This window comes from Camelus bactrianus, chromosome 7, assembly GCF_048773025.1.
Source record: "Camelus bactrianus isolate YW-2024 breed Bactrian camel chromosome 7, ASM4877302v1, whole genome shotgun sequence".
NCBI lineage: Eukaryota > Metazoa > Chordata > Mammalia > Artiodactyla > Camelidae > Camelus > Camelus bactrianus.
In genome coordinates this window covers 11142604-11169007 of record NC_133545.1, presented here as the reverse complement: position 1 = coordinate 11169007, position 26404 = coordinate 11142604, and the positions used below count along the sequence as shown (strand labels likewise).

General features: G+C 39.5%; 1 protein-coding gene across 1 annotated transcript in view; it reads left to right on the top strand.

The window, feature by feature from the left end:
• Nucleotides 1–25993, top strand: part of LOC105063006 (maltase-glucoamylase) — a 161940-nt gene extending 135947 nt beyond the window's left edge. Inside the window, exons 74-86 of the mRNA XM_074367873.1 lie at nt 337–421; nt 1697–1835; nt 6666–6799; nt 7085–7119; nt 7209–7325; nt 7880–8028; nt 8134–8218; nt 8637–8693; nt 9103–9227; nt 10365–10453; nt 17097–17146; nt 20519–20692; nt 22004–25993. Coding sequence (XP_074223974.1) covers nt 337–421; nt 1697–1835; nt 6666–6799; nt 7085–7119; nt 7209–7325; nt 7880–8028; nt 8134–8218; nt 8637–8693; nt 9103–9227; nt 10365–10453; nt 17097–17146; nt 20519–20692; nt 22004–25873 — 5109 coding nt within the window. The 3' untranslated portion in view covers nt 25874–25993. The remainder of the gene's footprint in view (nt 1–336; nt 422–1696; nt 1836–6665; nt 6800–7084; nt 7120–7208; nt 7326–7879; nt 8029–8133; nt 8219–8636; nt 8694–9102; nt 9228–10364; nt 10454–17096; nt 17147–20518; nt 20693–22003) is intronic.
• Nucleotides 25994–26404: the final 411 nt, after the last annotated feature.

The window sequence follows — 26404 nt, the reverse complement described above, 5'->3', positions numbered from 1 at the left end:
ACATGTAGAAAAACAAAGATGGGCTTGTTATGGGGGAAGGTGAATCAAGAGGAGATTTTCTTCGGCCACAATTCCAGTATAATTTCAATATTTTTCCACGATGTAACAATACCCACAAGCTTAAAAATGCCAAGTAAACCAGGAGTTTAACACTCTTCTTAAACCAACATGAATTCTTAGAGTCTGAGTCGATGCCTGAGATTGAGTGGTCAGTGAAGGGACCAGCTGGGGCGAAGGCCTGGATAAGAAGCGCTCATCTCTGTGAGGTCAGTGTCATCGCGGCAAAGGCCATCCTGCCTCTGACACCGCGGCATCTTTTCTGCTAACTCATTGCAGGATATGAACGAACCATCAAACTTTGTGAATGGCTCTGTCAGCGGCTGCAGGGATGAGACTCTCAATAACCCTCCCTATATGCCACGTATGTAAAATGATTACTTCATCAAACTGCTTTCCTGCTCAAAACCCCTGCAAGTTTTTCCTCTGGTTGTCAAAGTGAAGCCTAATTTTGGAGAGAGAAAACACTCTAAAACATGACATAAAATCCCAAATAGAATAACCTTGAAAAATACAAAAAAAAAAATAGCTAAATCAAGCATGGAAATAATGATATGATGTGGTGTGAAAGAAACCAAGCAATGTACCGTGCATCTGCTTACGGTGGTGGTTACGGCCTGACTGCTACCCCCCCACAACACACACCCATCACACACCCATCACACACCACACCACACACATATCTCATGCACCACACACATCACACACCACACACACCACACACACCACACACATCATACACCACACACACAAATACACCACACACATCACACACCACTCACATACACACCATGTAACACACCACACACATATCACAACATACCACACACACATCACAACATACCACACACACATCACACACACGCATGCACAGCACATACACACACACGCACCACACACTCACCACACATACACACTCCACACACACACCAAACATGCTCTTTTGATTAGAGGATGGAAAGCTGGGCCCTGCACTCTTTCTGCCCATGTTCACAGCCGCTTCATGAAAGACATCCCCTGGTTGCCCTGTGGTACAAGAAGCAGAGAATCATGAGACCTTGGGTTCAAAGGCTTCTTAGAAAGTTGAGCTCTCACCTTACAGAAATCTAGGGAAAGAAGTGACTTGTGACTCCGTTTCTTAAAGGCCCTAGACCAGAGCTCCGTGGGATGGAAAATGGAATCCAAGTTTCTTGGTGTGTAGGTCACTCCCTCCCTCCCTCTCTCTCTCCCCCTCGTCCCTTCCTTCCTTAATTTAATGATTGTGTGTGTTAGGCAAGTGCTGACAAATCAGAAAGATTTAGCAACATTAATATAGTGACTGAAATGAGACTCATTCCCTTGAGAAGATCACCACCTAGTGGAAGAAACAGTCATAAAAACAAAGGAGTTCATCGCGTTGCGGATGGGCTGGGCCAGCGCTCCCCGAATGTCAGAGATGGAACAAACAGGAAGGGTGCCTTTCTCGGCTGCATACCCTGCCCTTACCCTTCATTGATCATAAAGCCACAGGACATTGATTTTGTGAATTCATGACACTGGAGCCGTTACCGACAACAAGGTTGTTGATTGAAACAGAGAAATGCCAAGATGGGGGGCATTTCTAGTGATTTTCAAGAAGTAACTCAGCATTTCCTCCCAGATTTGGAGTCCAGGGACAGGGGCCTGAGCAGCAAGACCCTGTGCATGGAGAGCCAGCAGATCCTGCCTGACGGCTCCCCGGTGCGGCACTACGACGTGCACAGCCTGTACGGCTGGGCCCAGACCAGACCCACATACGAGTGAGTGTGTTTTTGTCACTGGCGGCTAGATCATTTTCCACGTTGTTACTTTCTCCTTGTCATATATACACATAGAGTTGTACCTCCATGATGCCAGGCAGAATATCAGGCACAGTTGCCCAAGCAACCAAAATACCTTTAGGTGTATGAATCAGGCAGGTCGCTGATGTCACCCGTTTCAAGTGAGCAGGTGCTGTGTATCGCTGCAATGGCTAATGTATTGCAGTTCCACCTTAAATTTACAGGATGTTGGATGTCAACTATACTTCAATAAAAATAATAAAGTGCGCAGGTAGGTCGTGTTCAATATCTTCATAGATTTGTGCAGCCATCGCTACAATCAAATTTTAGAACATTTTTCATCATCACCAAAGGAGACCATTAGCAGTCACTCCCTACCCTGTCCCCACCTCCTGAGCACCGGCAACCACTGACCTGCTTTCTGTCTCCATGGTTTGCCTGGTCTGCACACTTCATCAAAGTGGGATCATAGAATGTGTGCCCTTCTACGTTCTTCTTATTCAAGATTGTCTAGTCTGCATCCCTTTCATTTGATATGAATTTTAGAATCAGCTTGTCAATTTCTGAAAAATAGTACAAGGGGTCTTGATAGGGATGGCACTGAATCCGTTGAGAAGTCTGGGCAGTGTTGCCATCTTAAAAGTATCAAGTCTTCTGATTCATTAACATGGGATGTCTTTCCATGTCTTGAGGTGTCCTTTATTTTCTCTCAGCAACATTTTATAGTTTTGTAAGTTTTTTGCTATTATTTTTCAAATATTTTTCTGCCCATTTCTTTTTCTTTATTCCTAAGATTCTATTTATGTGTATGTTAGTACATGTGATGGTGTCTCACAGGCCTCTGGGGTTCTGTTTACTTTTCTTCATTCTTTTTTCTTTCTGTTATTCAGACAGGATCATATTTATCGACCTGTCTTCAAGTTTACTGACTCTTCCTTTTGCTAGCTCAGAACACCTGTTGAGCCTCCGTCCCTCTAGTGAATTTTTAAGCTTAGTTATTGTATTTTTCAACTCCAGATTTTTTCTTTTCTTTTTTTTTTTTTTTTTTGGTGGCTAGCATTTTTAGCAATAAAATATTTTTTTTCCTTTTTTTATTGAAGTATAATTGATTTATAATATTTTGTTAGTTTCTGGTGTACAACATTGTGATTCAGTTATACATATATACATATTCTTTCATATTCTTTTTCATCACAGGTTACTACAAGCCATTGACTATGTACATTCATATATATTCTTTTTTAGATTCTTTTCCAGTATAGGTTATTACAAGATATTGAATATAGTTCTCTGTGCTATACAGTAAGACCTTGTTGTTTATTCTGTACATAGTAGTTTGGATCTGCTAACCCCAAACTCTCAATTTATCCTTCCCTTCCCTCTTTCCCCCCTGGTAACCATAAGTTTGTTTTCTATGTCTGTGAGTCTCTCTGTTTTGTAAATAAGTTCATTTGTGTCATTTTTCTAGATTCCACATATAAGTGATATCATATGATAACTGTTTTTCTCTGTCTGACTTACTTTACTCAGTATGATAATCCCTAGGTCCATCCATGTTGCTGCAAATGACATTATTTCATTTCTTTTCATGGCTAAGTAGTATTCCATTGTACATATATACCACATTTTCTTTATTCATCTGTCAGTAGACACTTAGGTTGCTTCCACATCTTGGCTATTGTAAAAAGTGCTCCTATGAACATTGGGGTGCATGACTCTTTTCAAATTAGAGTTTTCTCTGGATATGCCCAGAAGAAGAATTGCTAGATCATATGGTAAGTCTATTTTTAGGTTTTTTTCCCCCCTTACTTTTCTTTTTTTTTTTTAATTGAAGTACAGTCAGTTATAATGTGTCAATTTCTGGTGTACAGCACAATGTCCCAGTCATGTATATACATACATATATTCGTTTTCATATTTATTTTTAGTTATTAAAGGAAACTCCATACTGTCCTCCATAGTGGCTGCACCAATTTGCATTCCCACCAACAGTGTAGGAGGGTTCCTTTTTCTCCACACCCTCTCCAGCATTTATTATTTGTAGACTTTTTGGTGATGGCCATTCTGACTGATGTTAGGTGCTAACCTCATTGTAGTTTTGAGTTGCATTTCTTGAATAATTAGTGATGTTAAACATCTTTTCATGTGCCTGTTGGCCATCTGTATGTCTTCTTTGGAGAGATGTCTGTTTAGATCTGGCCATTTTTTTATTTGGTTGTTTTTTATTTATTTTTTTGGTATTATCAACTCTAGAATTTCTTTTTCTTTTTTCCCAATAAGTTCTATTTCTATTGATTGTCTCTATTTAGTGAGACATCATTGTCATACTTTTCATTGTTTCGATATGCTTTTCTTTAGTTCTTTGAACATATTTATAATATCTGATTTAAAGTTCATTGTCTGTTGGCAGCTTTTTTTCCTGTGTATGTGCCATACTTCCATGTTTCTTTTCATGGCTTTATTTTTTGTTGAAAACTGGACATTTTAGAAAATAAATTGTAACAACGCTGACATTAAATCCCTCCCTGACTCCTGGCAGGTTGGTTATTTCTGGGTTTTTGTTGTTACAATTTTTGTTGTTTTAGTTTTTGTTCCTTATTTGTTTAGCAACTTCTCTGTCTCATTCTGTAGATTCTATATTCTCTTGGAGTGTGTGGCCACTGAGTTCTCTGGTATCTCCCCACCTCCTCCTTTTTAGACTTTTTTTCATTTTTAAGCCTGACTTCCTTGGGGACACCCTGGATCAGTACAATTCTGTGGTCAGCTAGTGATCAGTCAGAAGATTTCATTTGTCAAAACAAAACTTACACTGGACAGAGTTAAACAGGCAAGGGAGACTTTATTAAGGCTATTATAGTAAGAGAGAGAGACCAGAACTTGGTCTGAGCTCAACTCCACTGAAACAAAGGTCTGGAGAGTTTTTGAGAGCTGGGTAGGGAGTTTGTAGGCCTTTGCTAGTTGGCCTTACTCAGCGGAAAAGTAAACTTTTCTTATCTTACTTGGCAGGAGATAGTTTTACTACTTCGAGCAAGGAGACCCTGCTGAAGTTAGGCTCCCAGCCTCCTGCAGAGTCTCCGGATCCGGACACTGTCTTCCTTGCTGATTACATTTCAAAGGGAAGGCTCCCAGGTTCCTGACAAAGACATTCTAAGGCTAGAAAACCAGTCTGTCCAGAGGCTTTTAAAAAGATTTACATCTCAAGGAAGTAGAGAAAGAATTTACAGTTCGATGTATCTAAAGTAAATGCTCTACGAAAAGGGAGGTCAGAGTCCTGGAGTCGGGAGGAACCCAGCCTAAAGTTTCATCAAGCCGAGGGCAACACGAAGGCCATCTCGGTTGGGCACCTTGAATGCCTTCTTCTCCGTCTTTTACCCTCTGCCAAGGGAATACACACGAGAAGGCAGCCTTCACACTTCAGGCAGTTTGGGAGACAGCCTGGCCTTTCACTTCCTGCTCATTCAGGGGCTCAGGTTCGGCCCGAAGTGGGTCAGGGAACCTCCCTTCATGGTTCCTTTCGGGACTTGCGCACAGCCTTGGGCAGGTGCCCTCTCTTAGATCCCCAGGAATATGTGGGGGGTTTTCAAAGGTCTCTAAGGCTCCAGTTTTCCAGGATTTACTTTTAAATTCCCAGCCACACTTTTCTTTGCCTCAGACTGAGCACCTACAATGCTGCCAGAAAGCTGTCCTGGTTTTGGTAATTTCCTGGGCGGGGTGGGGGGGGATTTTTCTCCTTGCTGAATTGAGCTCTGAGTCAAATCAAGCGGCCATAACCCTCTTGCAATAGAGGCTTTTTCCTGGCAACTGGAAGTTAGAAACAAGTATTTATTGTGCTCTGGGGATAGTGCTTTTAACAGAGCTCTCCAAAAGGTCAGAACTCTGGTTGCTACAAGGCTGCTGACTTCTGATGCCGGTGAACTAGGAATGCAGTGGGCTGGGACGTGCTTCAAGTTAAAATCCCAGAGACCTCACTATCTTACCAAGATTTAGTAGCTTTTCTTGAATAGACAATTTGCATTTCTTTCTTCTTTTCCTGACATCCTTTATTGAATAATTTATCTCTGCCTATTGATTTGTGATGCTTTCTTTAGCAAATATTTGGATTATATCATATACTTACACTAGCATCTGTCAGTAGATTTTCTCTTCTGTTCCATTGATTTTTCTCTCACATTGTTTTTATTTTCTGGCTGCAGCTGCGAGCAGAAGACTGATCTTCCATCGAGAGATATTTAAACATCTTTTATGTGTATCTGCCCCGGGGTGCAAAATTTATCCTACTTTTTCAGGAGTAGTCTAATAGAGTGCTTATTACCAAAAAGCGCTGTGGTCCTATATACTTTTATTTGGGTCCCAGATCTGCCTTCTTGCTCTTTAAATGACTGACAAAATCTGTCTTCTTTGAAGCTCAGTTTCTTGACAGTAAAAGGAGGCCAAGGTTGTGAGATAGTGCACATGAACGTGACCAGTGTAATACCTGGGATGGAGTCATTGTTCTATAAATACCTCCACCCCACCCGACCCCTCCTCCTACCTCTATGTAGACAGCTAATTTACTAGATTTTTTGTTTAAAGAAGGGAAATCGACATTTTAGGTGATGCTGTCTCTCCAGCTGTTCTGCTGGGAAGTTCTCTGGGACTCTTAGCATCACTTTTAAACAGTAGATGCTCTCAGGGAAGAAGCTCTCTGGCTCAGAATGGAGCACCACTGCCGCCCTACGGTCCAGGCTGAAGCTACTCTGTGATAAAGTTCCATGACTTGTCCATCCTCAAATTCACCTTCAGCTCACCTCCCCGTTCCCCTCTGAGCAGAGCTGTGCAGGAGGTGACAGGACAGCGAGGGATCGTCATCACTCGCTCCACATTCCCCTCTTCTGGACGCTGGGGAGGACACTGGCTGGGAGACAACATGGCCGCGTGGGACCAGCTGAGGAAATCTATCATTGGTGCGTGGGCTTGTTCCCAGGGGCCCCTCCTGGAGGGGAGGGGATTGGACTGTGTGCTCTTCAGCATCGCTGGTTATGTCCAATCATCATCCCAATGGTTGGGAAAATCAACAGAACCTGAGTTCTCTGTGGGTATGGGTTTTATTCTGCACCCATCTTTCGATCTTTTCATCATGAGCAGCTCAGAGCTTTCAAATGCTGAGGGTGCAGAAGAGACAGGTCAAACCTACCTACCCTTCCAAGGGGCCGCTCTTAGTCCAACACGGCTGTATCTTTTCATTGCAGGCATGATGGAGTTCAGTCTCTTTGGAATACCTTATGTAAGTCCTACAGGGGGCCATTACCAATTACCCAGGCTGATTTCAGTGACAAAAGTCCCACCTCATGCTCCGGTTTTGCGTCTTCTCAGACAGGAGCAGACATTTGCGGCTTCTTTGGAGAGGCTGAATATGAGATGTGTGTTCGCTGGATGCAGCTGGGGGCATTTTATCCATTCTCCAGGAACCACAACACGTTCGGGACAAGGGTGAGAAGCAGGTTCCACTGCAGAGTTTTTGTGTCTTCACATCACAACTTCCTTTTCACCCTCAAAAGCCTCATACTTATTGAGAAAAATTATAAAAATCACCAGCAACTCTATTTCTTGGAAAACCCACAGAGTTCAAAACTCCAGTATTATCAACAATGTTCAGGAATATACTTCTCATCTCTTGGGCGATTAGTGTCTCAGAGGAGAGAAGTGTTTATGGCTCCCTCGGCGGCTGACGAGTAAAAGAGGCTCCCTTTGCTTTTAAGAACAATGGATTGGTACTGTATCTAAATCTATCCAAGTTATGAAGTGAGACTCATTGCTGTACACATGTGTGGGCCAAGGCTGGACCTGTGCAGGTACTGAGGAGTCCATGGTCAAGAGGAGGAAGCAAGATGTTTAGTAAGATGGCATCTGTAGGGAAAGGGAAGGTTAGAAATTAAAGAAGAGTGTGTAACCTACATATGGGATATGTGCCTGCTGGTCCTTTTCTGATACCACTGATGGAGTAAAGAGGAAGTGATCTTTCATATGCTCGTTTATCCTTTCAGAGACAAGATCCTGTGGCCTGGAACTCAACCTTTGAGATGTTCTCAAGAAAAGCCCTCCAGACCAGATACACCCTGCTGCCTTACCTCTATACTCTGATGCATAAGGCTCACGTTGAGGGCACCACCGTAGTCCGACCCCTTCTCCATGAGTGAGTACAGCCTGTTTCCCCAGGCAGCAGGTCTCGGATGTCTTGTGAATGACCCTCTGCCACTCTCATAACAGTATGAGTGGATTTTCATGTTTATTTTTTAAGGTTTACAAAGGATGACACAACATGGGATATAGACCGTCAGTTCATGCTGGGTCCTGCCATCTTAATCAGCCCCGTGCTGGAAAGTGTGAGTTTTCCATCACAGATAAAAAACCCTCCAATCGCATAATCTAAAGTACAGGAAGGGCGTTGTACAGATTATCTTGTACAGTTCACTACTTTCAGGCAAATGCGTTTCTAGAACGTCTAAGGGAGATCTTTACCTTTTTTTTTAAGGGCTCCATTAATCAAAACTTTACAACCACAATTGATTTCTAATTTTACTGTCTTGTCACCTTGCATCCTTACAAAATCTACCTTTAAATTTTTTTTATTTTTCTGTGTGTTTAAAGAAGAATTTCCCAGGATCTTTCTCAATAAAACTTTTCTAACTCTTAAAATCATTAATAAAATTCTCTTTTTAATCTTAATTCTACTGAAAGAATTATAAAATTAAAATTAAATTATTGGAATAGCCATAATGATGTGTTGATTTTATATTGCAGAACACTTTTCAGATCCGTGCTTATTTTCCCAGAGCCCGTTGGTATGACTATAGCACGGTAAGAGTTAATATACTTTGTGAAGAACCAGGTTGGTCTGTGCAGGCGTGATAGGTGGCTGGAACTTTCTCCTAACTTCCAGGGGTTCATTTTCTAAGGCAATACTTTTCAGTCTTTCAGCCGTGCAAGATTTGCTTAAATAAAATATCCATAAAAGCATAAATAGGTAAAATCTGACACCCGTGTTACATTGACTTGTCTCCAACCCCCTTTTTTTGGAGAATACAGAGAAAAGACTAGATTTTCAGAGTTGTTAGCAAAGCTGAAAATCAGAGGTTTTCTCCTTAGATTTGCAGTATTTTGGTGACTTTCCAACACACCTCTTTAGACAGGAGAGACTTGTAATAAAGCATGCATTCATTTTATCAATTTTTTGGTCATCATTCCTTGCCTATATCCTCCCTTCTAGGAATCTGGCAGTGAATCGACAGGTGAGTGGAAAATCCTGGAGGCTCCCCTTGACCATATCAACCTGCATATCCGAGGAGGCTACATCCTGCCTTGGCAGGAGCCTGCAATGAACACTCAGTCCAGGTAAGGAAGAGGGGCCGGGTTTGATGGCCTCACTTTGCCATCATGAGGCAGCCTTATAGGAAGCGGCCCATCTCTACTGAGGCTCTGGGGCTAAATCAACTAAACGTGGACAGTTTCACCGATCTGATTCTCTGAGTACCTTCCAAGTGAGATCTGGGGGAGAGTGAGTGCATGAAGTCAGTCTTGGGGAGATCTTTAATCTGTAGCTCCTTATCAAAGATCTGGGTTAAAGTTTTCTGGAGGGTAGCAGCACATACCTCTTCCCATATTGTTTTAAAAATTAGGAATATTAATAAGCTCTTTGATTTGTGATGTCTTCCCAGGGTTTTAGTGCTCATTCCCAGGTCAACTTGGGTGAACTCAAGGAAAGGTTACGTACGTGTAAATGTATATATGCACACACACAATATACACACACACACACAAACACACACTCATACATATTACATTAAAGAGCACATGTTATATTAGTAGAGACACACATAACAAGAACCAAATCAAAAGGAGAGAAGTTAATTTTCAACCTTGTGATGTAAATCATGGTTTCATGAGAAAGAGGGCTCTGAGCTGAGTCTTGAAGAAAAAATAGAACTGGAATGTTTGAAGACAAGAGAAGGAGATATTCTGGGAGGATTAAAGAACAAAAGGCGAATAATGAATTGGATTTGGGGAATAGTAAACCATTCAGTTTAACTGGAGCACCGACAAGGGAGAGGGCTGAAATAAATACAATTCAAACAGATTAGCTTCAGGCCATGCAGGATTGTGAATGTCAGGATAAATACATTGCATTTTATTCCGTAGCAATCTGGAAGCTACTAAAGGGTTACTTTTGGTGGGGGAAGTGCCTCTTCCTAAAGAAGTAACTTCTTATATTACCTATAATGTGTATGTAAGTAAATTATATTTATTTGATTTTTGAAAGTTGAAGTTATATCAAATATTTCATTAAAATGTAGATGTTTTATTCTGTTAGCTTTTAAGTATCTTGTATTTGATCTCATTTTACCCATTTTTAGAACTTTATGTGCATTTTTAATGCATTTGCTTTTTTTCTGGGTGAGTAATATTTTCAACAGAAGCTCTCCTTCATTCTTACAACCTACAATCTAGAGAAAAATAACTCTTTTTTCATAGTCGACAACAGTTTATGGGATTGATTGTCGCTTTGGACACCAATGGGAGAGCTGAAGGTCAGCTGTTCTGGGATGATGGACAAAGCATTGGTGAGTATGAACTTTCCAGGGCCCCCCATACAGCATTCAAAAATCCACACCATGGAGGCTCAGGGTATAATCGGCATGAACCAAAAGCCTGTCTCAATCTCTGCTATTATTAATAAAGCAATGGTGTTGGGAGAATTTTTGCAACTTTTGCCTGCTCATTCATATTATGCCATAATTGTAATAGAAGAGTATATGGTCCCCAGCTTTGTGGGTTCATCAGTCTGATGTTACAGATTTAGCAGGCTGAGTTATCTCTGTATTACTGTCTCGCTCTGATAAAAGTGCAGGTGCAAATATCAAGCTGACCACCCGTTCTCAGTGGTTCACAGACCAGGCTCTGTTATTTGGGCTGCCATCTCTAACCAGGCACCCTTTTCCTCCCAAGTAGGCCGGCTCAGGAGACAAATTAGAGCTTAGAAATTTCTTGGTGTCTCAGAAATAGGGAATTAAATACTGTCAAAAGGATACTTACATCAATGAAATACTGCTTTCTCTCCCCAGTCTGGGGATGTGATAGTTCTACTGTAGATAATCGGTGTTTGTCGCTGTCATCAGAATACTGTGTTTCTCAGGCATTTCTGTAGATATATTGACACATTGTCACCAACTCATGACCATTTTCTAATACTTACTACTGTGGACCAGAGGGTTCTAATCTTACAACATGCAGCAGTTACTGAATTTATAGCTTATTTTTCAATAGTAAAACATTTCTAAAGGTTTCCTCCTTTTGGTTTTCTTCATTATAAGGATAAATATATTCCTATTAAAAATATTTTAAAGATTAAAAAATTAGAAAAATCATAACCACTTTTAATATTTTTGCTGTATTACCTTTTGCTTTCATATTTCTTAAAATAATGCTTATTTTTGTGTTGCTAAAATATACTACATATTTAATTTGTGAATCCTATTTCTTTGCACTTAACATGACATAAATGTCTAGATTTTTTAGTATACCTTATCATACCCTTATGATTATCATATTCCATTGAAAGGATATGTCATAATTTATCTAACTTTCTATAGTTACTTTCTATACAGGATGTTTTCAGTTTTTGTTGTTAAAATGCTTTCTTTCTTTTTTTTTTTAATGGAGGTACTGGGGATTGAGCCCAGGACCTCGTGCATGCTAAGCATGCCTTCTACCACTGAGCTGTTACCCTCTCTTCTCCTTCATATTTGTTACAAATAACAGCCTTGATTATTAACCTTGGTTCACATTTCAGATTATTTGCATAGGGTAGATTCCTAGAAGTATAATTTTTTTAAAAAGTCAACTTGATTGAGTTTATTTACATAAATATTTAAATTTAAAAAATCAACTTGATTGAGCTGTATTTACATAAAGTGTATCCATTTTAAGTATAGTTCTATAAATTTTGGCAAATGGATACAGTTGTGTAGCCACCACCACAATTAAGATATAGAATATTTTCATAACCACAAGATTTCCCCTCTTACTTCTTTCCAGCAACTGCGCCTCCCTCCCAGCCCCCATTTCCAGCCCCTGACAGCTGCTGATCTGCTTTCTGTCTTCATAGATTAGATCTGTCTTTTCTAGGTTTTATGTAAATAGAATCATACAGTGTATACCCTTTTTGTGTTTACCTTCTTTCACTTAACAAAGAGCATTTGTATAAAAATTCACCCCTATTACTGCATGTAAAAGTTCATTACTTTTGATTCATGAATGACATTCCATTTTGTGGGAGTACTATAATTTATTTATCCGTTTACTCATTGATAAATATTTTAGTTGTTTCATATTCTTTTTTTTGCCATTAAGCATAATGTGTCATGGCTATTTGGGTAGAAGTCATTTTGTAACCATATGTTTTCGCTTCTGTTGGGTAAAAACCTAGAAGTAAAATTGCTAGGCTGGGTCAGTGTACGGTTAACTGTTGAAGAAAATGCCAAATTATTTTCTAAAGTAGCCGTACTGTTTCCCATCACTAACAGTAATTGAGAGTTACAGTTTTCTATATCCTCACCAACACTTGTTACCAGTTTTTAAAATTTTAACCATTCTAGTAGATGTATAGTGCATCTCATTATGGATTTTATTTGCATTTCCTTGATGTGGGACATCTTATAATATGTTTTTGGCTACTTGTATATCTTCTTATATGAGGTATCAGTTTACATCTTTCACCCATTTTTCTATTGTGTCATTCTGTCTTTTTGTTGTTGAGCTGTAGGAGTTATGTGTTAATCCCGTCTTTTATCAGATATATCATTTGCTCTCCCTGTCTGTGACTGCCCCTTCAATTCCATGACGGTGTCTTGCAAAGAGCAAACTTAAATTTTGATAAAAATCGGTTTATTCATGCTTTTCTTTTATGATTTGTGCTTCTTGTATCTTGGCCTAAAAAGGGTTCTGGTACCCTGTTACAATTCCAGTCTCTAAACTTAAGAACTGTATTTATTAATGGGCTAAGTTTTCCCCATCTATTGGTAAGTAGGTATTTTTCCTTAAATGAAGTCTATGTGAAAGATAAAATTTTAATCAAGGATTTGTTTAGTGAATAAGAAATTATAGCAAAAAGAATTAATGGCCATGATGAGGTATTCAACACTCCACTTCAGTGACATTCTTGCCAATATGCCTGTGGACTATTTGCATCCTTAGATCATGCCCCATGTATACTGGGGTGGCTAGGCAGGAAGTGATGCTGTTATCATGATGAGGGATAATGCGGTCAGTTTTGCACATGTTGAGTTTGAGATGCCTGTGGGATATCCTGGTTGGGATAGATAGTACAGAGCTTGGAAATATGGGTGTGATGATTTAGAGACTAATGAGTAGAATGATAAACCGATAAATAGAAATTATACACTGGATTTAAAGATTAATCAGTTAGAAATTGTTTTTGAAGAATACACTTTTATAAAAAAGAAATTCTCTTTTTTGTAGCTCTTGGGACTGACTTTAACTTTTTTTGGTAACAGCTTTATTGAGGTATTTTACACACTATATAATTCACCCATTTAAAATGTACAATTCAGTGGTTTTAGTATATTCACTAAGTTGTGCAGCCATTACACAACCCATTTTAGACCAATTTCTTCACTCCCAAAATAAGCCCTGTGCCTTTCAGATATCACCCCTCAGTTCTGCCACCGGCCCCCTTCTCTCCAGCCCTGGGCGTCTACTAATCTACTTTCTGTGACTGTACATGTATGTATGCTGAACATTTCATGTAAATGGAATCATGTAGAGTCATATTAATAGAAAAATGGTCTTTTATGACCAGCTTCTTTCACTTAGCATGTTTTCAAGATTCAATCATGATGTATCTGTACCTTATTCTTTCTGTATGGCTGAATAATATTCCATTGTATGGATATACCACATTTTATATATCGATTTATTAGTTGATGGACATTTGAGTTGTTTTCACTTTTTTACTATTATGAATGATGCTGCTATGAACATCTGTGTACAAGTTTTTATATAAACATATTTTTTTCAATTCTCTTGGGTACATAGCTAAAAGTAGGATTTCCATGTCATATGGCAACTCTGTGTTTAAATTTATGGGGAACTTCTAGATTCTTTTACAAAGAGACTACTTCACTATTAAACATTCCACTAGCAGAGCATGAGGGGTTGAATTTCTCTACATCCTTGTCAACACTTGTTATTATCTGTTTTTTTGAGTATCATCATCCTAGTGGGTATGAAGTAATACCTCATGTGGTTTTGATTGATTTAATTTCCCTAATAACAAGCCACTGAGCATCTTTTCATGTGCTTACTGGCCACTTATATATCTTCTTTGGAGAAATGGCTATTACTATCCAGTGCCAATTTTTAAATTAGATTGCCTTTTTATTATTTAATTGTAAATATTCATTATGTATTCTATTTACAAATCCCTCATCTGTTGTTTGATTTGCAAATATCTTCTCCCAATCAGTGGATAGTCTTCACTTAATTAAGAGTGTCCATTTGAAGCACAAAAGTTTTTCATTTTGATGAAGTCAAATTAATGTTTCTTTTTTTTTTGTTTGTGCTTTTTGTGTTATACTAAAAAACTATTGCCAAATCCAAGGTCACAAAGATTTACCCTTGTTTTCTTCTGAGAGTTTCATAATATAAGCATTTAGGGCATTAATCCACTTTGTGTTAACTTTTGCATATGGTATGAGGTTGGGATCCAACTTCATTCTTTTGTATGTGCATATCCAGTTGTCCCAGCACAATTTGAGAAATGACTATTCTTTTATCATTAAATTGTTTTGACACCCTTGTTGAAAATCAATTGACTTTAAATGTGAAGATATATATCTTCATCTATTAATCTACTTTCTGTAGCTATACATCTATGTATGCTAAACACTTCATATAAATGAAATCATGTGGAGTCATATAAATAAAACAAATTATATATATATATATGTATATTTAAATATAAATATATAATATGGACACAGAAATAAACCTTCCCTTAAAATTACATATATATTTATTTACACACACATATATTTTTCGTTCTTATGCCAGTACCACACTCTCTTGATTATGGTTGCTTTGAAGTAAGATTTGAAATCAGGAAGCAAGCATCTTCTAACTTTCTTCTTTTTTTAAGAACATGCCTTTTTTGAAGCAGGTTTTCTCAACCTTGATAATGCTGACATTTTGGGATAGATAGTTATTATTGATGGTGGCTGAACTGTGAACTGTAAGATGTTTAACAACACCCCCAACCTTTACCCATGAGATGCCACAAGCACTCTCCCCAACTCCAAGATGTAACAACCAAATATGTCTCTAGATATTGCCAAATGTTCCACCAGCAAAATCACTGCTGGTTGAGAACCAGCGTTGTAAGGGAATCTAGGATCTTTTCTACAGCTTGAGCTAATTAGGACTAGATGATTGATGCTGTATTGGGTTTATAGCACCACACTTACTGTGTAAAATCAGCCCACTATGAGCAATATATGTCAAAAACTTCAGGGAAAAACAATTTTCTATTAAAATTTTAGTTTCCTACAACAAATGTATGTTAGCCTCAAGGTTAGAAATCAATAGTCCCTGAAAGTTTTAAACTTTCACACTTATTAACTTCTATAAAGAAGCTCTTTGCTCTTTTTCACCAAACACACATAGAAATTCAAATTTAAAACACAAAGGTACAGAATAAGTATACCTTTAATTTAATTTTTCTGGTAACAAGTTTGTGATCATTTGTTGAACTTTTTTTTACTTATATTTTAGGAGATTTAATAGTCAATTCAAGGTTAATCTTAAGTCATTTATATTAATAGAATCCCATTCTTTAAAATTTTTAAATTAAAACTGCTAAAAGAGGCTATAGTGTTTGCTTAGGTTACATTTTCTACCAGGGCTAAATTAAAAAATATGGGTTTTATAATTGTTTGTTTCCACAAGAGTGGCGGTAATTTAGAAAACAAAGAAGAGCATTAGTGGTTCAGCGAGAGACTATGTGGGAATATTGGTAAGAGATGGAATGTTGACAAGTCCCAAGAACAAGACATGAAATGAGACTGACTTTTCAGAGATAGGAATTCAAGAAGCCACATGAAAAGAATGAGTAAACTGGACATCAATTAAGGAGTATTTCAAGGAGGAGATGTGTAGAAAAAGAGGCTAAAAACCCTGAACATCATGACAAGATATTTAGATTCATTATACCGTGTCACTGGTGATTTTGAAAGGACCAGATTCAGTGAAAAAAGGAAACAGAGGAGCTGTAGTGTAGCAGATGTAGAACTGAATTGTAAGTTGAGCACACAGACATAACAAGTCGAAGCTACTTTTTTTTTTTTTTTTGAGACATATGACAGCAAAAAGGAGATGTGGTAGCCTGACATAGAATCAAGTAAAGGATTTGTCAGAATGGAGAGCCCTGGAGTATGACTGGAACCTGGAAGAGCAGAGAGAGTATGGTGGAGATTGAGGGAGTAAGTCCTATAGAGGCAGAAGGGCTTGGGGTGTAGAGCACCATGGAAGGATGCACTAAGAATAGGGAGAGACGAGTAGGGAGGAAGATGAAGATGATGATGACTTTGATGATGATAGTGAACACCAAATTTTGAGCACTTATTCTGCACAAGCAGCATGTGATGTACGTCACTGCCATGATTCTATTATTTCTCCATTAATTCTATTAACAGATTCTATTACTAGCTCCATTTTACAGGTGATAGTGTTAAGTAACGTGCCTGAGTTTGCACAACGACTAAGTACACAAGGGGGGATTTGAATCCACGTCAATCTAACTTGAAAGCCTGAATTCCTAACCACCCTCCTCAGCTTTGAGCCATTATCATCACAGCCACGTGAATTCTCATGGCTATGTGCATGCTCTGTAGGCACAGAAAAAAAGAAAACTCAGTAGCCTCCACAGTTTTTCACCTGTGGTGTCTTGCCTTAGTTCAGCCCAGATTCTCTTGTATTTTCAACCTCGTGACCCTCACCTCAAAACACCCTTTTCCATATGTACTAACCTGGGGGGAAATATTCCCTCAGGGACCATCTTTAGTGGTCCTCAGAGGGGTCATGATTATCCTGATCACTGTGATCCCGTGGAGGTATTTTCTGACTGTATGCAAGATCATCTGCTACAGATGAAACAATGAGTAGTTACTTACTCTTTTTTCTTGCTTGCAGACACCTATGAAAATGGAAACTACTTCTTGGCAAACTTTACAGCAGCTCAGGTAAGACTATTTTATTGAATTTTATAAATCCTCTCCCACTTGTTTAACAGATTAAATATTATTGGTAAAATGTGAAATATAGTATCCCTTTAGTATCCCCCTTTACATTTATAAATCAGGTCTGTTGACATTAAAGAAGAAACGGTTCTTATTTTGACAATTATCCAGTATGCCATCACTCTGTGAAAAGAAACTTGTAATTCATGTAATGCTGGGGGAAAATGAGTCCTTAATGTGTGATGCATTTAGGAGATGAGATAACATTTTCTGGCTGATAAAATTTTGAAGGATAAGCGGTAGATTGGCTATCTGTTGCACAACAGTGGTGCATAACAAACAGCCTCAAAACAATTAATGCTTTTTTAGCTCATAGATTTGCAGTGTTCATATGCTCTACGCTGGATTTGGCTGGTCTTGGCTGGCTCACTTCCGTCTGCAATCAGTCATGAGAATGTTAGGCTGCTTGGATGATCTGGGCGGGGGGTGGGGGCAGGGGAAGGCGTCACATATCGGGGAGGGGCACAGTCAGATGGCTTTATGGGCAGGTCTGGGCATGAGCATTTCCGAATTATGAAAGAGGGCAAAAATAGAAGTAGAAATGCCTAAGCACTTAAAAAAAAAAAACCTCAGTTTGCATCAAGTTGACTAATATCTCATTAGCAGGGCAAAGTCACATGGCCAAGCCCAGAGGCAAAGGTGGAACAGAATGCCCCATGGTGATGGTGGTGGGGGCACTGCAAAATTACATGGAAAGGGGGATGGGTAGGGAGGGGTGAATAATTGGAGATGATCCTACAGTCAGTCTACCAGGCATGTTAAATGATTCCATGGACAATCTATATAATTCTTAATAAAGTAGGAGGATCATTCTATGCCAGACCTATACTCCGCTTCTCAATAATGTTAACCTGCTGGTTTAACTAAGGAATACTATAACAACAGTGCTTTTTCTACATAATAGTGCTTCAAGTATTTGAAGGTATCTGTCATATATCCCCTCTGTCTTCTCTTCCTGGAATTGTACATCTGACTTCATACTTCCTCTGTTTTGTGCTTATACTGGTTTCCAGATTTGATTATTCTGTTTGGACTGCAGTTAGTCTAGATTTATCGTAAAGCATGGTGCTCAGGAGAGAGAGAATATCTTAGAGCTTCACTACAACACGCAGTCTTGTGGTAGCCACTAGCCACAAGTGGCTGCTGAGCATTTGAAATATGACTAGCTTAGTTTCAAATATTTAAAAGATTATAAAATATCTCACTAATATTTTCTACTCAGTATGTGTTAAACTAACAATATTTGGGATAGATTGGGTTAAATAAAACATATTTTCAAATCAGTTTCTCCTGTTTCTCTTTACTTTTTAAAAATGTAGCTATAAGAAAATGCTAAATTACATATATGGTTTGCATTACACTTCTATAGGTTGGCATGGACTTCCTACTGCACATCAGACAACCTTCGAACCTTAGTGACATGAAACAATAAATGTTTATTTGGCTCATTGCCTAACTATTAGCTCCTTTGAACTAGACTCTATTTTCTTACTGTTATTCCCTCACACTGTGTTAATTTTTTTGAACACATGTATCAGATCTTTGGCAAATATAAATCTCCTGGTCAACTAAAACCTTCAAGTTATTTTCATAGACATGATTATTAGGTTATGCCATCTCCATCCTGCATTTGCCTTTTTGAAACTAAATGCAAGACTTTGTATATTAATTAAGCATGTAACATCTCTTCTTAATTTAAGAAAAGTTGGAGATTTCTTATTTTTCTTCCCAAAATATTATTTTTTAATGAAGCTGTTGATCTAGAAATCCTGGATTTTAGTTCTATTTTTATTGCTAAATAGTTATTCAACCAAAGGAAGGTATTTCTCCTGTTTATCTGTTTCTTAATTATAAAATACTAGATTTCCCATATATAGCTTCTAACTCTAAAATTCCATTCTTCTTTTGTTCCTAAGTAGTGATAAATGGATTCTTATTTCTATGTGATATTTGATGGAATTTTTCCTAAGGATCAGTGGCTTGAAATGAAAGCAAGCTTCCTCTGGGAGTAATTATTATCAGTGGTGGTCTAGCTGGTATGGGGTTATGAGGGTTGGGAGCTGCTTTGTAGTACTTGCTAATTTCTGTGGTATACGTACTCCCACTATGTTAGCCAATTTCAGGCTATCAACTGGCTTGTAAAATTCCAGGCAATTCAAGAACAAGCTCCAGCACACTCATTTACTTCGTGTTATATTCCTTTTTCTTCATTTTCCCTTGACTCTGCTTGTTCAGTCAGTCACAAAGGTCTTGCTAATTCTCCATAATGCCAAGTGAACATATTTCTTTGTCTACTATAGCTATCGAGTTGAAGTGTTTGTAACTTCACTCTACTGCACCTATCTCCATGATTTATTGCTTAAAATCTTCATCAGCTTATCTTACAGACTTAAGCAGTCTCATTTCTCTACTCAGCACCAGCTTCAGTAGCCCTTGCACTCGGCCGTCGGGCTATTCACCATGTCCCTGCCTCTCCCCACCGCATTCCTTTCCCTAGTCCTTTTGCCTTTATGAACTTCATCCATCCTCTCAGGCCTTCTCAAGTTCATGTCCTTCCTAAGACCTTTCTTTTAATTTTTTTAATTACTTTTTTTTAGAGTTTTTTAAATTTTATTTTTTTATTAACATGTAGTTGATTTACAATGTTAGCTTCAGGTGTACAGCAGAGCAATTCAGTTATACATACACGTAAGTCCTTTCCTGACTACCCTAGCCCCCCAGTGATTTCTTTTTTTCTCTTATCACCCATAATGAATATTCGCTATGATTTTCATTTAGGTCTTTATCATGTACCATCTCATGACTTACCTCACATTATTTTAACTCTTATATTAATATTTAAAACAGGTCATGATTTAGATAAAGTCCTGTATTTGCTGCAAACTGTCCTTAGTCAGGGGACCGTTTACCATAATTCTTTGTTCAACCTGTGTTAACTCATATAGTGCTATGCATGTGGGCCCATCACAAGTCCAACCATCTGTGTGTCATTTAGTTCTCACTCCATCTCCCAGAGCCTCAGTTTTCTCATCTGTAAAAGAGATAATGATGCTTTCTTTTCAAAATCATTGTAAGAATTAGTAATAATACAGGTAAAATAATTTTCATAATGTTGATACATAAACCTATTTTTGGCATAATCAGACTTACTGTAGCAAGTACTCAGGCAGCAAGTCTTTATGAAGTGTTAAAGAATAAAAACAGCAACCCAGTACAGTAGTAGTTTGAGGGTTTTTTTTTTTAAACATTTTAATGTGGAATATAGCCTATCAACAGATGTATTATGAATTTTTTCTCTTTATACATTCTTTGCAGAATGTATTGCAAATCCAGACCATACACAATAAGTATTTGAGTGACTCTAATCCACTGAAAGTTGGAAGTATTAGTATCTGGGGCATAAATTCTACACATGTAACACAAGTCACTTGTACCTATGACAACCAGCAATTCATGGTGATGGATTTCAAGAGTGACCCTTATAATCAGGTATGTCTCAGTGGAATGTTATCGTATCATATATTTTTATTGCTCTGCAAAATTATCACCACTATTATTATCATTGTTCTATTTACTTATATTTGGAAGTTTACACATATGTGCAATAGGTGTGCTCCTGAAAAGTGGCCAGCATTGAATTATATTGTAAAGTGCACATTAGTGACCCTCCAGTCCAGGGATCAGTGATCAACAGTCTGATGAAATCCTTTCCATGTGTTTCCCAAAGAAACTGTACTGTGTGCCAAGGTTGGTCCACCAGGCTAGTGCAACAAAACTTCCTTCCATGGCAGAGGTTAAAGCAAAGGAAGAGTGATCCTCTAAAATTGTTGGCGATTTTCCCCCACCTTCCTAAAAATCGCTCCTATCCCTGTAGAACTGATAGATCTTACAAGTTCGTGAAAATTGGCAATAAATGTGGTGATCATCAAAATGAGTATATTTCACTAGTACATGAAGTGGGATTATTCGGTTAACCAAAACAGAGTGACATAAGTAGCAGACCCTACGGGACCCTCTAGTAGACTCCGCTTTACTTACCAGAGCCAGCTAATTGGAAGGCGAGTTACCAGCAGAGATATCAAGAGTCGCCACAGAGGTGGAAGTATCCCACGTTAGAACACTAGCCCTGTTATCAGTATGGTTTCTGACACATAGAGGGTGGTTTGGAAAAGTGACAAGGCTTAGTTCCTGTTTTCTAAAAGATGAAGAAAAGAGTGCCCAGCTGGTATTTGGATTTTGGAAAATGACCCTCTGAACACTCACAAAGATTCTTTCTTTATAGTCTCTTCTTGTTAGGTCCTTCAAAACATTTTTCCTGAACTATATTGAGTTCAAAACCACCCACTGCAAGTAATTACTTCCAGTTAAGGCAATGCAGAATATCTTTTAATGCCTTCTTTTGGGGACACTTCAGAGCATATCAGATGCTTATTATGTTCCAGGCACCAGATGTTGAGGATGGTGACACATGAAAACAGGAAGGTTAAGCCTAGTGGCAAAATAACGAGGCTTTTATAAACACTGGTTTTACTCAAAAATGCATCTACCTGGGAGCAGTGTAGTCCTGACTAAATGAAGTTGAAAGAAACAGATTCCAGCATAGGGATTATACACACAGCATGTCTCCATATCTACTTGTCAGAATCACTGGGACCTGAAAAGGAATCTTCACATAGTTTCATTACTCTCTAGAAAAAGAATGAATGCATCGTTTTTTGCTATACTCTAATTTGACGTATAACTTAAATGTGATATTTAAGAAGTTCTGAAATACCAACTTTATCTATTGTTTTCCGGCAGACACTAACTGTTCAATTGACAGACAAGATTATCAGCCTGGAAAAATTAACGGAGGTTACTTGGATTCATGGTGATCCTACAGTTTCTACCACACCTATGACAAGTACCTTGCCAATGACTTCTTCTCATCCGTCTACATCTACTACGAAGGCTACCACTGCTGATACTGTTACCACCGGTGCTGCTACATCCAGTACCACGACTGCCAGCACTAGCGCCACTCTTCCTGTCACCACCACGTTTTACCCAACAAGTGCTACTCAAGCTACAACTGCTACTACCATTTATAACGCCACTACGCCTTCCTCTACAAATACTACTACTGGTAGCCCCAATGTTACCCATCCTGCCACAACTGTGCCTTTCTCAACAACTACCACTGAATTTACAACTGCTACTACCATTTATAATACCACTACGCCTTCCCCTCCAAGTACTCCTCCTAGTAGCCCTAATGTTACCCATCCTGCCACAACCATGCCTTTCTCAACAACTACCACTGAATTCACAACTGCTGCTACCATTTATACCACTACGCCTTCCTCTACAAATACTACTACTGGTGGCCCTAATGCTACCCTTCCTGCCACAACCGTGCCTTTCTCAACAACTACCACTGAATTCACAACTGCTGCTACCATTTATACCACTACACCTTCCTCTACAAATACTACTACTGGTGGCCCTAATGTTACCCTTCCTGCCACAACCGTGCCTTTCTCAACAACTACCACTGAATTCACAACTGCTGCTACCATTTATACCACTACGCCTTCCTCTACAAATACTACTACTGGTGGCCCTAATGCTACCCTTCCTGCCACAACCGTGCCTTTCTCAACAACTACCACTGAATTCACAACTGCTGCTACCATTTATAATACCACTACGCCTTCCCCTCCAAGTACTCCTCCTAGTAGCCCTAATGTTACCCTTCCTGCCACAACCATGCCTTTCTCAACAACTACCACTGAATTCACAACTGCTGCTACCATTTATACCACTACACCTTCCTCTACAAATACTACTACTGGTGGCCCTAATGTTACCCTTCCTGCCACAACCGTGCCTTTCTCAACAACTACCACTGAATTCACAACTGCTGCTACCATTTATACCACTACGCCTTCCTCTACAAATACTACTACTGGTGGCCCTAATGCTACCCTTCCTGCCACAACCGTGCCTTTCTCAACAACTACCACTGAATTCACAACTGCTGCTACCATTTATACCACTACGCCTTCCTCTACAAATACTACTACTGGTGGCCCTAATGCTACCCTTCCTGCCACAGCCGTGCCTTTCTCAACAACTACCACTGAATTCACAACTGCTGCTACCATTTATAATACCACTACGCCTTCCCCTCCAAGTACTCCTCCTAGTAGCCCTAATGTTACCCTTCCTGCCACAACCGTGCCTTTCTCAACAACTACCACTGAATTCACAACTGCTGCTACCATTTATACCACTACACCTTCCTCTACAAATACTACTACTGGTGGCCCTAATGTTACCCTTCCTGCCACAACCGTGCCTTTCTCAAAAACTACCACTGAATTCACAACTGCTGCTACCATTTATACCACTACGCCTTCCTCTACAAATACTACTACTGGTGGCCCTAATGCTACCCTTCCTGCCACAGCCGTGCCTTTCTCAACAACTACCACTGAATTCACAACTGCTGCTACCATTTATACTACTACGCCTTCCTCTACAAATACTACTACTGGTGGCCCTAATGCTACCCTTCCTGCCACAGCCGTGCCTTTCTCAACAACTACCACTGAATTCACAACTGCTGCTACCATTTATAATACCACTACGCCTTCCCCTCCAAGTACTCCTCCTAGTAGCCCTAATGTTACCCTTCCTGCCACAGCCGTGCCTTTCTCAACAACTACCACTGAATTCACAACTGCTGCTACCATTTATAATACCACTACGCCTTCCCCTCCAAGTACTCCTCCTAGTAGCCCTAATGTTACCCTTCCTGCCACAGCCGTGCCTTTCTCAACAACTACCACTGAATTCACAACTGCTGCTACCATTTATACCACTACGCCTTCCTCTACAAATACTACTACTGGTGGCCCTAATGCTACCCTTCCTGCCACAGCCGTGCCTTTCTCAACAACTACCACTGAATTCACAACTGCTGCTACCATTTATACCACTACACCTTCCTCTACAAATACTACTACTGGTGGCCCTAATGCTACCCTTCCTGCCACAACCGTGCCTTTCTCAACAACTACCACTGAATTCACAACTGCTGCTACCATTTATACCACTACACCTTCCTCTACAAATACTACTACTGGTGGCCCTAATGTTACCCTTCCTGCCACAACTGTGCCTTTCTTAACAACTACCACTGAATTCACAACTGCTGCTACCATTTATAATACCACTACGCCTTCCCCTCCAAGTACTCCTCCTAGTAGCCCTAATGTTACCCTTCCTGCCACAGCCGTGCCTTTCTCAACAACTACCACTGAATTCACAACTGCTGCTACCATTTATACCACTACGCCTTCCTCTACAAATACTACTACTGGTGGCCCTAATGCTACCCTTCCTGCCACAGCCGTGCCTTTCTCAACAACTACCACTGAATTCACAACTGCTGCTACCATTTATACCACTACGCCTTCCTCTACAAATACTACTACTGGTGGCCCTAATGCTACCCTTCCTGCCACAGCCGTGCCTTTCTCAACAACTACCACTGAATTCACAACTGCTGCTACCATTTATAATACCACTACGCCTTCCCCTCCAAGTACTCCTCCTAGTAGCCCTAATGTTACCCTTCCTGCCACAACCGTGCCTTTCTCAACAACTACCACTGAATTCACAACTGCTGCTACCATTTATACCACTACACCTTCCTCTACAAATACTACTACTGGTGGCCCTAATGCTACCCTTCCTGCCACAACCGTGCCTTTCTCAACAACTACCACTGAATTCACAACTGCTGCTACCATTTATACCACTACACCTTCCTCTACAAATACTACTACTGGTGGCCCTAATGTTACCCTTCCTGCCACAACTGTGCCTTTCTTAACAACTACCACTGAATTCACAACTGCTGCTACCATTTATAATACCACTACGCCTTCCCCTCCAAGTACTCCTCCTAGTAGCCCTAATGTTACCCTTCCTGCCACAGCCGTGCCTTTCTCAACAACTACCACTGAATTCACAACTGCTGCTACCATTTATACCACTACGCCTTCCTCTACAAATACTACTACTGGTGGCCCTAATGCTACCCTTCCTGCCACAGCCGTGCCTTTCTCAACAACTACCACTGAATTCACAACTGCTGCTACCATTTATACCACTACACCTTCCTCTACAAATACTACTACTGGTGGCCCTAATGTTACCCTTCCTGCCACAACCGTGCCTTTCTCAACAACTACCACTGAATTCACAACTGCTGCTACCATTTATACCACTACACCTTCCTCTACAAATACTACTACTGGTGGCCCTAATGCTACCCTTCCTGCCACAACCGTGCCTTTCTCAACAAATGCCACTGAAATTACAACTAGTACTACCATCTATAATACCACTACGCCTTCCCCTACCAGTACTCCTCCTAGTAGCCCTAATGTTACCCTTCCTGCCACAGCCATGCCTTTCTCAACAACTACCACTGAATTCACAACTGCTGCTACCATTTATACCACTACACCTTCCCCTACAAATGCTACTTCTGACAGCACTAATGTGTCTCTTCCTGTCACAACCGTGCCTTCCCTGACAGGTGCTACTGAATTTACAACTGATGCTACTATTCCTAATGCCACTACACCTTCCCCTACAAATACTACTGCTGCCTAACACTAATGTTACACTTCTATCACAGTCAATTCTTTTCTAACAAGTTCTTTTATATTTACAACTAGTACTACTGTTCCTAATAGCAGTACACCTTCCCCTATAATTAAAAAAAATTTGTTTTAAGTATTACAAATATTACCTTATATGTTTTAAATACCTCTACTCCTGATAGAACAACAACGGATGCTTCTGCTGTTGCGTCTTCTTACACTGCAAATGTCATAAATGCTTCTCTAGTTCCAGAATTACTACTCAAGGCAGCATAATTCCTACAGACATCTCTTTAAAACAGATATTGCAGATAGAAGATAATCAATTAACCAATATGTGGCTCATTGCTACAGAAGTTTTAACAAATATTAGCACTAGCTTTTACTAATATGGCTACTCCAAATGCTGTAGACATTGCAGAGACATCTAAAGATGTATTCATTACTAACTGCGTAAGTGTAATTTAAGAAGTTGTGGATACTTCTTTTGCAGCCAGAATAGGTAATACTATTTAAAAAATTATAACTCCTATACCCCAGC